General features: G+C 44.9%; 1 protein-coding gene across 1 annotated transcript in view; it reads right to left on the reverse strand.

Annotated features, from left to right (window-relative positions):
- Positions 1–13,285, reverse strand: part of LOC138514720 (collagen alpha-1(VII) chain-like) — a 1,453,166-nt gene that overhangs the window by 905,512 nt on the left and 534,369 nt on the right. Inside the window, exons 35-36 of the mRNA XM_069630120.1 lie at positions 9,506–9,532; positions 7,791–7,844 (exon numbers count right to left, since the gene is read on the reverse strand). Coding sequence (XP_069486221.1) covers positions 7,791–7,844; positions 9,506–9,532 — 81 coding nt within the window. The remainder of the gene's footprint in view (positions 1–7,790; positions 7,845–9,505; positions 9,533–13,285) is intronic.

The following is a 13,285-nucleotide window of genomic DNA, read 5'->3' on the forward strand; positions in this document are numbered from 1 at the left end:
GCGTGAAGGGCGTGGAGGGCTTTAAATGAAGGCTAATGAAGGTCAACGACCCGAGGCCAGTGGCAGCAGTTAGCCTATTCAGCATAATGCAGCTGGCATCAGAACACTATCCTCAACACCAAAACAAGCAGTGAGGCTGCTTACAATGGGAAGCCTATGATGGGCGAATCAGTAAGCGAAAGGTTTTCAAATGCTCGTTTTTATGATTTCTTGGTTGTTTACATTATGGCACTTTATAAATATACCTAAGTGGGCATTTTTTGGTAAAATGTGTTGCAAATTCCACTTTTTAAAAGATGTGTTCAGTACCACTGTTCAAAACTACTAGTTGCATACTGAACCAACTAATCAAAGTGGCCCACTCTGGCTAAAATACTGGCACATTTAGACATGCTGCTAAAGGTCTGAAAAGAGACCTGGCTGCACTGACCTAGTCAAAATAGAATTGCTCATGCTTTGCATGAGCGTTTTCCCATTATTGTTTTATTTCTTTTCATACATCAAGCTGCCATGTCAGTGCCAGAAAGTTGGCAGCCTCAGGGAAAGCTCAATGGTGCTAAAGGTCTGAAAAGACACCTGGCTGCACTGACCTAGTCAAAATAGAAATGCTCATGCTTTGCATGAGCGTTTTCCCATTATTGTTTTCTTTCTTTTCATACATCAAGCTGCCATGTCAGTGCCAGAAAGTTGGCAGCCTCAAGGAAAGCTCAATGCTGCTAAAGGTCTGAGAAGACACCTGGCTGCACTGACCTAGTCAAAATAGAAATGCTCATGCTTTGCATGAGCGTGTACCCATTATTGTTTTCTTTCTTTTCATACATCAAGCTGCCATGACAGTGCCAGAAATTTGGCAGCCTCAAGGAAAGCTCAATGCTGCTAAAGGTCTGAGAAGACACCTGGTGGCACTGAACTAGTCAAAATAGAAATGCTCATGCTTTGCATGAGCGTTTTCCCATTATTGTTTTATTTCTTTTTATACATCAAGCTGCCATGTCAGTGCCAGAATGTTGGCAGCCTCAGGGAAAGCTCAATGCTGCTAAAGGTCTGAAAAGACACCTGGCGGCACTGACCTAGTCAAAATAGAAATGCTCATGCTTTGCATGAGCGTTTCCCCATTATGGTTTTTTTCTTTTTATCTTTTAACAAGCTTTTAATAAACTTAGTGAGATCTATATGCCCATTTAATAAACATGAATACTCATGCAATAGAATGTCTCTTGATTTTATTTAATGAAATGTTGTTTATTATGTTCTAAAACATATTTGTTTAAAAAAGCAACTATTCGGCTAACTATTCGGTTCCGGCCGAATAGCTGGACCAACCATTCGGTATTCGGCCGAATAGTAATTCCACTATTCGGTACACCCCTATCCAGGAATGACTCATGGGACTGCAGTAATCATGGATCATTATTGGGCATGTAGATCCAAAGCATACATCAGATTGCCAACAAACTGGGGAGGCATATGCACAATAGTGAATGTCCACATTCCAGCACTAGTGATCCCGAAAAATGACCTGAATATTGATAGTTTCCCGAAAACAGATACTCACCTTAGGAAGAAGAGATCTGTGGAACTGACAACTCGAGTGAAGAGAGAAAATTATTTCTCTGCCAAATCAGAAGAAGCATTTCATGCAATCCCATATGAACACAGGTTGTTCAGCCTCACCTCATCAGTGTTCGCAACAATTCTCATGCCAAGATTCCAAGTTGGAGCAAATACTAAATGGTTGCAGATAACCAGATGGGAGTTCCTGCAAACCATCAACTCGACAATAAAAGGATTCAACGTGATCAAGGAACAGTTAAGAGCCATCCGACTGATGACTCTCCAGAACAGATATGTACTTGATATGATCACAGCTATGGATGGAGGAGTTTGTGCAAAAATTGGAGAATCATGTTGCACATTTATACCTTCTCACGACAAGGAAAATGGAACTTTAACAGAAGCTATAGGTATGCTGACAAACCTGCAGAACCAGATGATGAATGAAACCGATGAAGTTGATGATAACAGCTGGTTTGGATCACTGTTTTCATGGGTTCCGCAATGGATGGTGGATGCACTCAAGTTCCTAGGAGCCCTGCTAGTAATGATATTACTAGGGTTTTGAGTTATCAAGATAATAATCTCACAATGCCAGAAAACTGCGAAGAAAGCCATAGGGATGAAGATCATGATTGATGTCAAACCAGGATGGAAGCCCAGAGATCTAACTGATGATGAAATAAGAGACTTTGTGAAGGCCAGCGAACATGCGCCAGAAGGTACGAAGTTTCCTAGGAAACGCAGAAATTATGAAGGGAAATGGATCTATTGCAGCCCAAATGGACAATATCATCTAATGACATGGAACAAAGACGAACATGTAAAGACAGCAGGAAGCCTGAAAGGAGTGATAAAAATATGGATTCCAAAAAGACACTCCTTCAAACCATCATGTACAAACCCAGAAGATGAAGAAGAAATGGATACAGAAGGACCAAGTAAGATGAATCCAAAAGAGGAAGCGGAAGTGGTTGATAAACCGACCAGAGGGGGGAGTGTAGAGGAGGTCCTGGGTGGGGCCTGCATGCCAGTCGCCCATTTTGAAGTACCAAGAACATTCACGCCGAGATATGTGACATAAGATGAGCAACTAAACCAGCAGAGAGTCGCATTAGGGCTCTGCCCAGTGCCTATCTGAAGAGCAATACCTATTGAAGTACCAATAACCAGACAACCATGGACAGTAAGGTATCCATTGAGAAAACCCTACCAGCAAATGACACGAAATGAAGATTGCGTAAACACTGTCCCAGACGAAACTCAACAGGCCTTAATTGAAGATGAATGGTGATGTCACGAGGGCCCAGAAGGACTCACAGATGAAAGAAACGACAGTCAAAAGATGACCCACAGAGACGAAACGTTATGAATAAGGACATCATGAACTTAGAAGGAGAGAGGATGTTGAAATATAAAGAAACGTAAGCTGTAAAGCAGGATGAAGCTATTCAACCAGCTAACGTCTGTACATATGCTTGTAACTGCAAGAAGCTAAGAAAACAGTGCGGCTTGCTATGCTTAGTAGAAGAAAAGAGCGCAAAGCGCCACCTATATATCTACCTCATTAAAGCACACTATATAAGTGCAAGTCCACTTTACAAAAAAGCAGAATTAACCCAGGTTACTAAGGGTCAAACAGGACAGGATTTGTATTCCAGCTAAAACAAGAAAGACGGCAGAATCGAAACTCAGCAAGAGCAGCTCGTGCCTGGGAAGTCAAGGTCAGACCAAGAAATGGAGGCGGACAGTAGCTTAGAAAATCAAAACTTAAGAACAGAGCAGCCTGCCCCGTGAAGGTTGAGATAAGGAGGCCCAGGCAGTTGGCAAGCCGAATAAATAATTAAATGCACAAATAGAAGGAAATGCAAGCAGATTCACGATGTGTTAGCATGTGACCAGCCGAGCGAGAAGAGGCACCTATGTCTGGCTATCTCCCGAGCAGAAGATACTATAACTTTTCCTGAAAATAAGCTACAGTTTCAAGGCCGACCACAGCCAACTAATTGACACATAGCACTAAAGTACTGATTGATGGAAAGGAGGCTGGGTCAATCTTGGGGCATCCTGCACCTGGTTGAACATTCTGCGTGCTGCTAATTAAAGTGGAGATTTATGCATGGGGTTGAAGCCAACCCAATCATAGTGGACCAAATAATCTAGGGTCCTATAGATAGTAGAACCAATGGGACGGCATACTCTTAGTGATGTCTACGAGAGTAATGTTAGAAGGATGGGCTTAGACGCCCACCTGATAGTGTTTATCCAGTGTTACACATCAATGATGACGAATTTTGGGTATAACTGCTACTGTTTGCATGAAGTCATTGGGAGTTGAAGCGAGACGGGCTATCGGATCACTGTTGATTTCCATGTTTCCCCGTTTTCTGTACTTGTCATTAAACGGACTCCGCTTTGCCAAACCATTGAGTTGTCCTTATTGACTGGTGTTGAGTAAGAAATCCTACACCCCATCCACCTCAAGGTGCAGCTATCTCATCTTAAAGTACTACAGAGCAAGCTCTGACTCTATGGGCCGGTCAGGGGTCACTCGCTCTCATTGTACACACTATGTTTTCTTGCTTCCAAGACAAACGTGTTACCCCGGAGCCATCCTCCCGGCCATTGTGTTACTTAAAATGGCATTATGTAGTAAAGAATGAAGGCCGATGCCAGTGCACCAATTGTTTTTAGAACATCATTTGCTGTAAGAAATACATGGTTAAAGAAAAATAAAAAGGGATACGTAGTACCACTACAGCACTTCACTGTAAGGTCATGTGTGCTACAGTAAAACTACAAAGGAATCCAGCACAGGGTAACCATATGGGCTGACCAGTGCCCCCCAAATGAGTGAGCAAAGCACTGAAAGTATAGCAATAAGGGCTAACTTATCTCTGAAAGCGAGAACAGCGTTCAAACCATAATAAATAGCTGGGGGTTCCATTGATGTCAATGGAAGGAAAGTGACAAAACAAGCTTTCCTAACAGACACACCAGCCAGAGGTAGAATCAATGGCATAGCTGCCTCCAGAAAGACAGGAGAAGCTAGAAAAGCAGGTCCTGGTGGCTCGGAGAACAAAGAGATTCAGCACACCAGCTGAAGATGGTCTCATGAAAAGAACAACAGTGAGGACAATCCCGGACTGCCCAGAGGAGATGATGAGGTGGGAAAGTGGAGTCCCACTAACCTTCCAGACAACAGAAGCTTCCAAAACTAAAGGCATATAATACAGCAGGTAAAAAACAGGAAGCAGCTCTTAATGGGCCCAAAATACCATCCCAGCCCAAGATCCAGCCAATGCGGAGGACTAGAAGGATGAAGTGGATGAGGATTGCCCCGGAAGGGCATCCTGCAGTCCAAAACCCAAACCCAAAGCTAGGTCTAAGGGGCAAAGAGCAGTCAGTCTGGCCAGACCTGGTCCTACGGATGCATCAATAGCTTATTTGTGCCAAAGGTCTTCTAGCACGTCAGCAACCCTGTTGCAATGCCAGAAATCTGAACATAACTGAGTGTAGGAACAGGGTCTCCTCTAGATATCTGTATACATGGGGGCTGTCTAGGTCAGCCTTCCAATCAAAGTAAGGGGCTTTGGACAAGGGTTTTGGCAGCCAGGCATTTAAATTGGCTCGACAATCTGCCAAATAGCCAGCAACACTCCTACAGGCTGTATATTGGCCATGTCGGGGGGCAGGGACTGGTTTAGACCATCCCAAACCACTGTAGACGGTGCAGGCCTGGCATCAGAAAGGGCCCATGTGAGCTTAACAGACATGTTATCCCTGGTTTCTTCAAACAAAGGAATATCATAGAAAGACAATGTTTGAGAGCAGAACTTACATTAGTACCACAAAGGCTACCAAAAAAGTACATTAGACTACAAATTCGGTAAATCGGCTTGGATGCCTGCTGAACACAAAACCAATTTTCAGCTGACACCATCTTACTCCCTAAAATCAGCAATGTAGGGTGATATAATCACCCGAGGGAAAGAATGGGTTACTCAAAAAGCACCCATGTCCCAGGAGCAATAGGGGCTATCAATGGACCATATACTAAAAAAGGGTTGCAGTGGCTGGGGAACTTCAGTAGAAGTGCTCCTGACCACAAAAACAAGTTACCGACCCTGGGAACCAAAGGTGAAACATCCATGTTTAGGGGTCTCATAAAATGAGCCAGCAGGAACTTCAGAAATGCAATTCTACCCCATACCAACTGATGACTTAAAGGACACATGAAGGCTTTGCAGTATTTTGTAACAGCAAGGCAGTAGTCGAATGTATTGAATTGGTGCAATAAAGGTATGCTGAATGACACTGTTGTGTTCACACAATAGCATTGACTGGCATCGCTCCACCTTGATGAAAATCATACCATATTCTTATGCTTAGTCTGTCCACTCCTTTACTATTCCAAGGCCAGCTAACCTGATTGCAGACAAAAAGCATCTAGATTAACTGGCCCATTACAAAGGGGCCTTTGCTGGCATTTTGTACAAATCCGACAGTGCCTGGACAGACATTAAAAATACTATTAGTACGAGGTGCACCGCAATGAGACAAACATCGACGCACCGAATGGTGCGATTCCAAGCCTTAACAGAAGGTAATCCCTCGTGCCGGTCCTGACTATTGTTTCCATGGAAAGGGAGAAGGGACTACTTGTAGTACCTTCTCCCCGAACCTGGCAGCCATTTTTATTTTTTTTCGAGTCTGGAAATTTCCATTAGTACCCCAGTACAACGTGCCGGGGTACTAATGGCAATATTACCGTCGGAGGGGGGCCATTACTGGTCGGGTAATGCCGCTTGGGCTCCATTAAAGCCCTTTCTTTGCTCGGGCTTCTAAATATGGCCCCAGGGGCATTACCCGACTGGTAATAGCCCCCCTCCTTGAGTAATATTGCCTAAGTAACAGGAACATGATATTTCGGCCAGGTCCAGATATTAGCAATACAATTGTTAATATTGATATTGACATATATCTGTCACGATCCAGATTGTGGGCATATTATCACGATTAGGAATGGGGGTGCCCTGATCTAGACATTACCCAGAATAGAAAGATACCCAAGAATTGAGGAGGCCTTGATCATAAAGGTCCACAATATCTAAACTATACAGGCCACATAATTGTGCCTGCTCTATAAACTAGGCTGTGCAGCACCAATTATGTGCCAGTTGAGCTATCGTATGAGCCCGCTGTGCACAGAATCAGCACACATTCTCAGTGCATGCACAGTTTGTATAATGTGGATCTTTAGGCTGAAGACCTTGTCAATCCTTGGGGATTTTCTATTCTACTTCGACTGCCCCACACTGGTGCACATTCTTGGAGTGCCCTTCTTCTGGTCATTCAAGGTGACTTGTCTGTTTACCAAGTAATGAGCCACCATTTCCCTTAACATTTCTAACTCAGAGGGATGGGCAATGCCTGCTGCCGCCACCCCAACATTTTTAGTAACAGGGAATGCGTTAGTGGGCAGGATGCATGATCTAGAACATAAGCATGTTGGTAGTATGCAAAGGGTCTCCCGGCTTATTTTCTTGCATCGAGTAGCACAGAAAGTACACCATTCACTTAGCCCAGGGATGTGCAACCTTTGGCTCTCCAGATGTTTTGAACTACGACTCTCATCTGTTCGCACCAATATAGCACGCACCGTGGAAGTCAGAGTCCAGAGAATCTGAGCGCATCTAATCCCTAGAAAACGTAGAAAACTGGAGAAAAAAGCCTAGATATTGTGGCATTTTACCAAATATCTGTTAAAAGCTTATAGCTAAATTAATTTTGGCTCTGGGTTATTTTAGCCTTTTTATGGTAACATCAAAACACCGGCCACAGCATGTATACTGATATGAAGGGGATTCCCTCCCTTACCACCCCATCCTTTGTCCCTCCCGCCATGATTACCCATGCCCTCTAAACCCCTGCATGGCGATAAAGGAGAATGCTGCGGCCAGCGTTTTTGCCACCGATATTAAAAACGCCACCTTTCAGACCCGACCCAGAAATTTGACATTGTTAAGGTATTTCACAGGAGGAAAAAGGCACTTAAAAGATTGCATGATAAACAAGCAAGAAATATATTTTTGCATTTCTGGGATGTTAATAAACACAATCGTTAAAAAAGATCCCCACAAGTCAGTTTTCCTAAAATGTTTAAACTGTTGTTCTCTGCAAACTTTATTTCTCTAGATGTCAGTAAACAATACAATGATCACACATGTACTCACAGTTTCTCCAGCGTCTCCCCGGTCTCCCTTCGGTCCGATCTTTCCTCTGAGGCCCTAGAAGGGCAAGAGACTCATTAGCGGAGCCACACAAGTACCATATAGAGAGTTGCTTTCAATCTAGACTGTGATTGACCAGGAATGAATGAATGATTGAGTGTTGTGGACTGCACTCACCTGGTTAGGGACAGCACCTGATGATCTGAGAGGGATTTAAGACCTGCAGAGATAGCTCTGCTCAATGTACTGACTGCAGAAATAATGGGTGGCAAAAGTGACCAGACATTTAGATCCTTGGGTTATATACATTGGCACCAGATGTAGACATTTCTGGTGTTAGGTGTTGGAAGCATTCCTGAATATTACTTGGCATTGATTTGGTCATTCATCTGAGAATTTGTTTGAAATCTGTGTTGTGTAGCGGCAGCTAGTGGGTTAGGGTGCAAGGGCACGGCCACCTGTTTGAGGATAGAAGATGTAAGCTAAGAGTTACATTCTAAAATCACATCTTTCACCTATTGTCTCGGGAGGATAGCACAACAGCAACGTGCTCGCCTTGGAAGCAAGACGACGCGGAGCAACACAGGTTCGATTCCCGGGTCCGCGCTTAGAAACCTCTGGGTATTAAGCGCGTTATAAATAACCTATCATATTTTAGGACATTGGCAGTGCAGCCATTGTTTGATTCCACTGGGCTGGTGTGTCATGCTGCTGGGGACTGTCTTTGAGAAGGGGCGTGTCCCATGCTGTCTCTTTTTCTTTAGGTTTAGGATGAGGCGTCCCAAGTGCTCCATGCAGATACCAGAGGCCTTTGTATTGAAAGGCCAGCAGGGTCTCAGAGTTCTGGCCCTGTCACCTCTCAATCTGCTCAAACAGTATGCGTGTGAGTGGACCCTACTGACTGACAGGAGAGGGGCGGGCCATCTGGGTCAATGAATGCTTGTACTGTGGGTGTTTGTGTGTCTGTGAGTGAGTCTGAATATTTCCATGTGAGAATGTGTGTGCGTATAAATGAGTGTAGCGATATGTATGAGTGGTGTGTTTGTGTGTGTGTCCATGTGTGTGTGTGTGTGGGCGCGCGCATGTTTGTGTCGGTGGTCAGAGTGATGATTGCTGCAAGAAGGAGTTCAAGGCTGGTTTACCCATTCACAGCAGGAATGAAGCCATTAACTCTCAGCAGAGTGCTCAGAAAAGACACTGGCAGGCTAAAGTTTGATATTACTGCTTGCTAGTGAGCTCAAAGAGAGCTCAGGAGGATGTGTTTTGGGTTGGGGGAGGGAGTGGTCAGGCAGTGGGTGGGAATAGCCATAAGGTTTAGAATGCGAAAGGGCAGTCAATGAGTGAGAAAATAAGCAAACAACACCCACAAGCAGTGTGTGCCTCCTCACATGTCATCTCCCTTCTACCTGCACACTAGTGGTGGCTTGTAGGTGGTACTCAAAAAAGCCCACACTAAAAATCGTTTTGCTCATCAAAACCTTTATTTGTGTTACTTTTTGTTTTGACGTAATGTTTTTGCAACACAATTTTATGATATAGTATCAAGAATAGGAATTGGGAATGGATAGAGAGTTGAAGACTGAAAAACAGAGACACAAAAGGATGAAAAAATACATAGAAACATGGGTATGTGCAGATGGGGCCAGTGGTTGAAGGGTGGAAGAATGAGTGCCCTGTCCGAGCAAAATATTGGATGTACTGAAAGAAAAGGGACTTACTTTGATGCCTACTTCTCCTGGCTCGCCCTGAAAAATGAAGGAAGAGTCTGTTAGGATAAAGCATGAATTAGTCAAATTAATCGAATGCAATCTCAAATCCTTCATTCCACAGATGTACTCCACATTTCATCAAACTTTAAGCAGGAAGAAAGAGTCACTGTTGTGAAGGATCTCTTTATGCTGTGACCTTTCAATGCTTCAGCCGCAGGAAAAAGGGATAATGGGGACCTGCAGATCACAGAACTGGCTCAGGGGGCAGCAATATTTCATCACTGGCGAGGACAGATGACGTAAGAGACACGGCTGCCACCACAGGATTCATGTTTGCACCAGAAACTGTTTGCAACAAAACAGCGCCCTCCACAGTGAAAATAAAAGAAGTGCCTGGAATCCTGATCCGCAGAATAACAATATAATATGAGTTCGCTTTTTGTGGCGGTACCAGGGTGGGAGTATCTGCAGTGAGTACAGGGAGGGGCTATCTGGTGTGGGGGCAGGCAGAGGCTATCTGATGTGGGGGCAGGAGCGGGTATCTGGTGAGCATGTTGTTACGGAGTATTTGCTGTGGGTACAGTTAGTCATATCTGACATGGTTGCGATTTGAGGCACGGGCTGGGGTGCTTGGCGTTCACGCAAGTAGGAAGAAACTAGTTTGGCTGCAGGGAGCGTGTGTCTGGTGTGAGGGCTGGTTTAGGCTATCTAGTGGGAGTGCAGTTAGGCAGTATCTGCTGCAGTGGCAGATAGGCAATGTCCTAGGAATGTGTGTACCCAGGGATATCGGTCCTTGGGAGTCGATGCAAATAGATGGTATCTAGTGTTGGTGTCAGGAGGCGCGTCTGTCATGGGTGCAGGTAGGGTGTATTTGCTGTGTCTACAGGTAGCCATATCTGGGATGGGTTCAGCCATGGCGTGTCCAGTGCATGTAGGAGGTGTGGATGCAAGACCTCAGACAGGGTGCGGGTAGGGATATCTGGCTCTGATGCAACTAGTGGGTATCCAGGGTGCGCACGCAGAGCGGTGACTGTTATTGATGCAGGGAAGCGGGGGTATCTAGCGTGAGGAGCAGATACCAGGTATAAGGTGTTAGTGGCAAAAGGCAGCGACTGGTGTGGATGCAGGTAAGACTACCTAGTGTGGACCCAGGCAGTCTTATCTGCTACAGGTGAAGGTAACTAGGGTTGAACCAGTAAGATCGCTCAATGGGTTAAGCACTCCCTGCTGACATATGTGTGTGATGTGCAGATTGCAGGTTAGGATCGTGGCAGGGCCAACTAATCCATTCAGTTTTCTGACATTGCTAAATGAGTACCAATTTTGGTTAGGTAATAATAATTGTTCTATGTAAAGAGCTTTGGTGGAAGGGCTCTATAAATAACAGATAATTATTGGTGAAAGTGAGGGGTATGCTGTGTGCACTAGGGGATACCTGGTGAGAGGGTAGATGCCAGTATCTGGTGTGAAAGCAAGTAGGGGTATTCAATATAGAGCCAGGAAAGATGTGAGGGTGGGAGGACTGAAAGGATCAAACATTTTGGGGTGACATTGAGTCACCTTCTTTGTGGGTTACCAGTTCTTGAAGACCTCTGCCAGTATACTGGGAGCTATGTTTCTCTTATGGTAGCACCCCTCACCTTACTTGAAGTGCTGCCATGGCACCCCAAGGATCCTTTCCTATGTCGTTGTGGGTGGATTGTGTAGCCCATGTGCACACCAGAGCAGGGGATGTCACCCCTTCTTTCGTGGCATATGTATTTTTCATATGCATCAAACGCCATCTAAAGTGAAAAGCTGTGCGGACAATTTGTGGCCCTTTTCCTACGTTCATTTCCTAAGTAAAATTGTGTGTTACTTCCCATGCTTTTACACATAGGCTGGCAGCAGTTCGTACTTTTTTACCATTGTTGAATATGCTGCTTTTTTGCGACGATAATGCATTTAGATGCACCATCTATTCAAAATGGCTGCTCCTTGTGTTTTAAGTCCTGTTCAAGATGACATAGCCTTTGTTGGCCATCTTTCTGCTTTTTAAGGTCTTCCTTCTTTCAACTTCGCGGCTTTCACCTGGAAATTCATAAAGGACGACCAGTGTGTGTCAGCTGACAGGAAGCCGTCGGCATCTATTCCACTTTCCTCCAGAGTTATGGCTGACGCTGGGCAGGTTCTGAGAGGTTGGCTGTCCAGTGTCGAACAGCCACCACACGTTTGAATGTTGCAAAGTCCATTGTTGGATGGTTGGGATAGCCCCCAGCCTTATATCTGGATATAAGTAGAGGAGCCAGACCCAGAAACAGAGTCGACTATTGGAATCCAAAGAAGAAGACAGCTGAGGGATGCTGGGAGACTTCTACAGGAACCAGCATTGACTCAGCGAACTCCTCCACATCTCTGACCTCAACCTTTTGCTTGACAGGGGAGAACTCTTCAGCGTGTCTCCCTCCCTTTGACTTGTGGGACCAACCAGTCAGCCACCCAGCTCGACCTGCATTACCACCTCCTGGCCATGGGAGCTTGGGTCAGCGCTAGCGTTTAGAGCAGTGATGTTTAATCATCTTCCATACAAGCGCCGCACATTCAGATTGAAGAGTTGCGTCTCTCTAGTTAGTACCAAACATCCTCCATACAAACGCACCATATCTATAGCATTGAGTAGTGGCTCTCCAAGTATCATTCAGCGAATGCTGCCGTCGTGCCATTTCCACGAATGGCGTCTCAGGAGTGTGCTCATATGGAGTACACAAATAATCAAATGAAATGTACATATACCAAGCACTCTTATGCAGTTTAAAAGGGAAGAAGTGATTCAGTCTCCCCAGAAGTCTATATTGCTTAGGTATTTTAGTATTGATTGTGGCTTTGGTGGGCAGGCTTGGCCATTATTAGCCTGCCAGCCCAAGCCCTGCCATAAGCGTAGCACGGGCCTTGGCAAGGCAGCCTTTATAATGGCCAAACCCTCCACCAAATCTGCAATTAACACTAATGACACCCAGACGTTTTTGTCTTTGGTGCTAATACGGCGTGTTTTTTTTAGAGTGGAAATCGTTGTCCGTGTATCGCACAAGCCTGATTTCCTTTAAGAAACGATAACACAAAATGGCCGACAAGAGAGTGAGTAACAGGACATTAGTCCTGTTACGATTTCTACTGCCTCTAAGTGTAGCAATGATCAGAGTCAAGAGTATCACAGTCAGGTGAGAGGGGGTCGGCCTTGTTCTTCTATTTGGTCACGAAATTCCTTGGTGACTTCCAATATCCTTATAACCTGCAGTAGAGGGTCATGTATGGCATTATTATTATTATTATTATTATTATTATTATTATTATTATTATTATTATTATTATTATTATTGTTATTATTATTATTATTATTATGATGATGATGTGTCCCCTGTCAGGTTATTACATTTGACCAGGAAAGAACATGGGGCAATTCCATCTGTCGGTGGGTGTGGTGGGTGTGGTGCCAGTTACGGACATCATGGACACACACATAAATACAACTGCTTCGAAATAAAGGTGCATAATGGGGTTCATTAAGACCCTGGCGGTAGCCGCTTCCGCCGGTATCATTCTTTTATCGGCACCCGCAAATGGGCAATTACCGGGTCATCACGGCCCCGCTGGACCCAGTAATTACCCATTCGCGGGTGCCAGTAAAAAATGCTCCCCATTCGAGCCCCATAGGGCTCAATGGGCATGGGAAGTCCGGATGCACCGGCACCATTTGTGAATGGTGCCGGTGCATCCGTCGAGTTGTGATCGTGGGTGCCGGTCTGCCCGGCG

The sequence above is a fragment of the Ambystoma mexicanum genome, chromosome 12, assembly GCF_040938575.1.
Source record: "Ambystoma mexicanum isolate Mex_15411 chromosome 12, UKY_AmexF1_1, whole genome shotgun sequence".
Lineage (NCBI taxonomy): Eukaryota > Metazoa > Chordata > Amphibia > Caudata > Ambystomatidae > Ambystoma > Ambystoma mexicanum.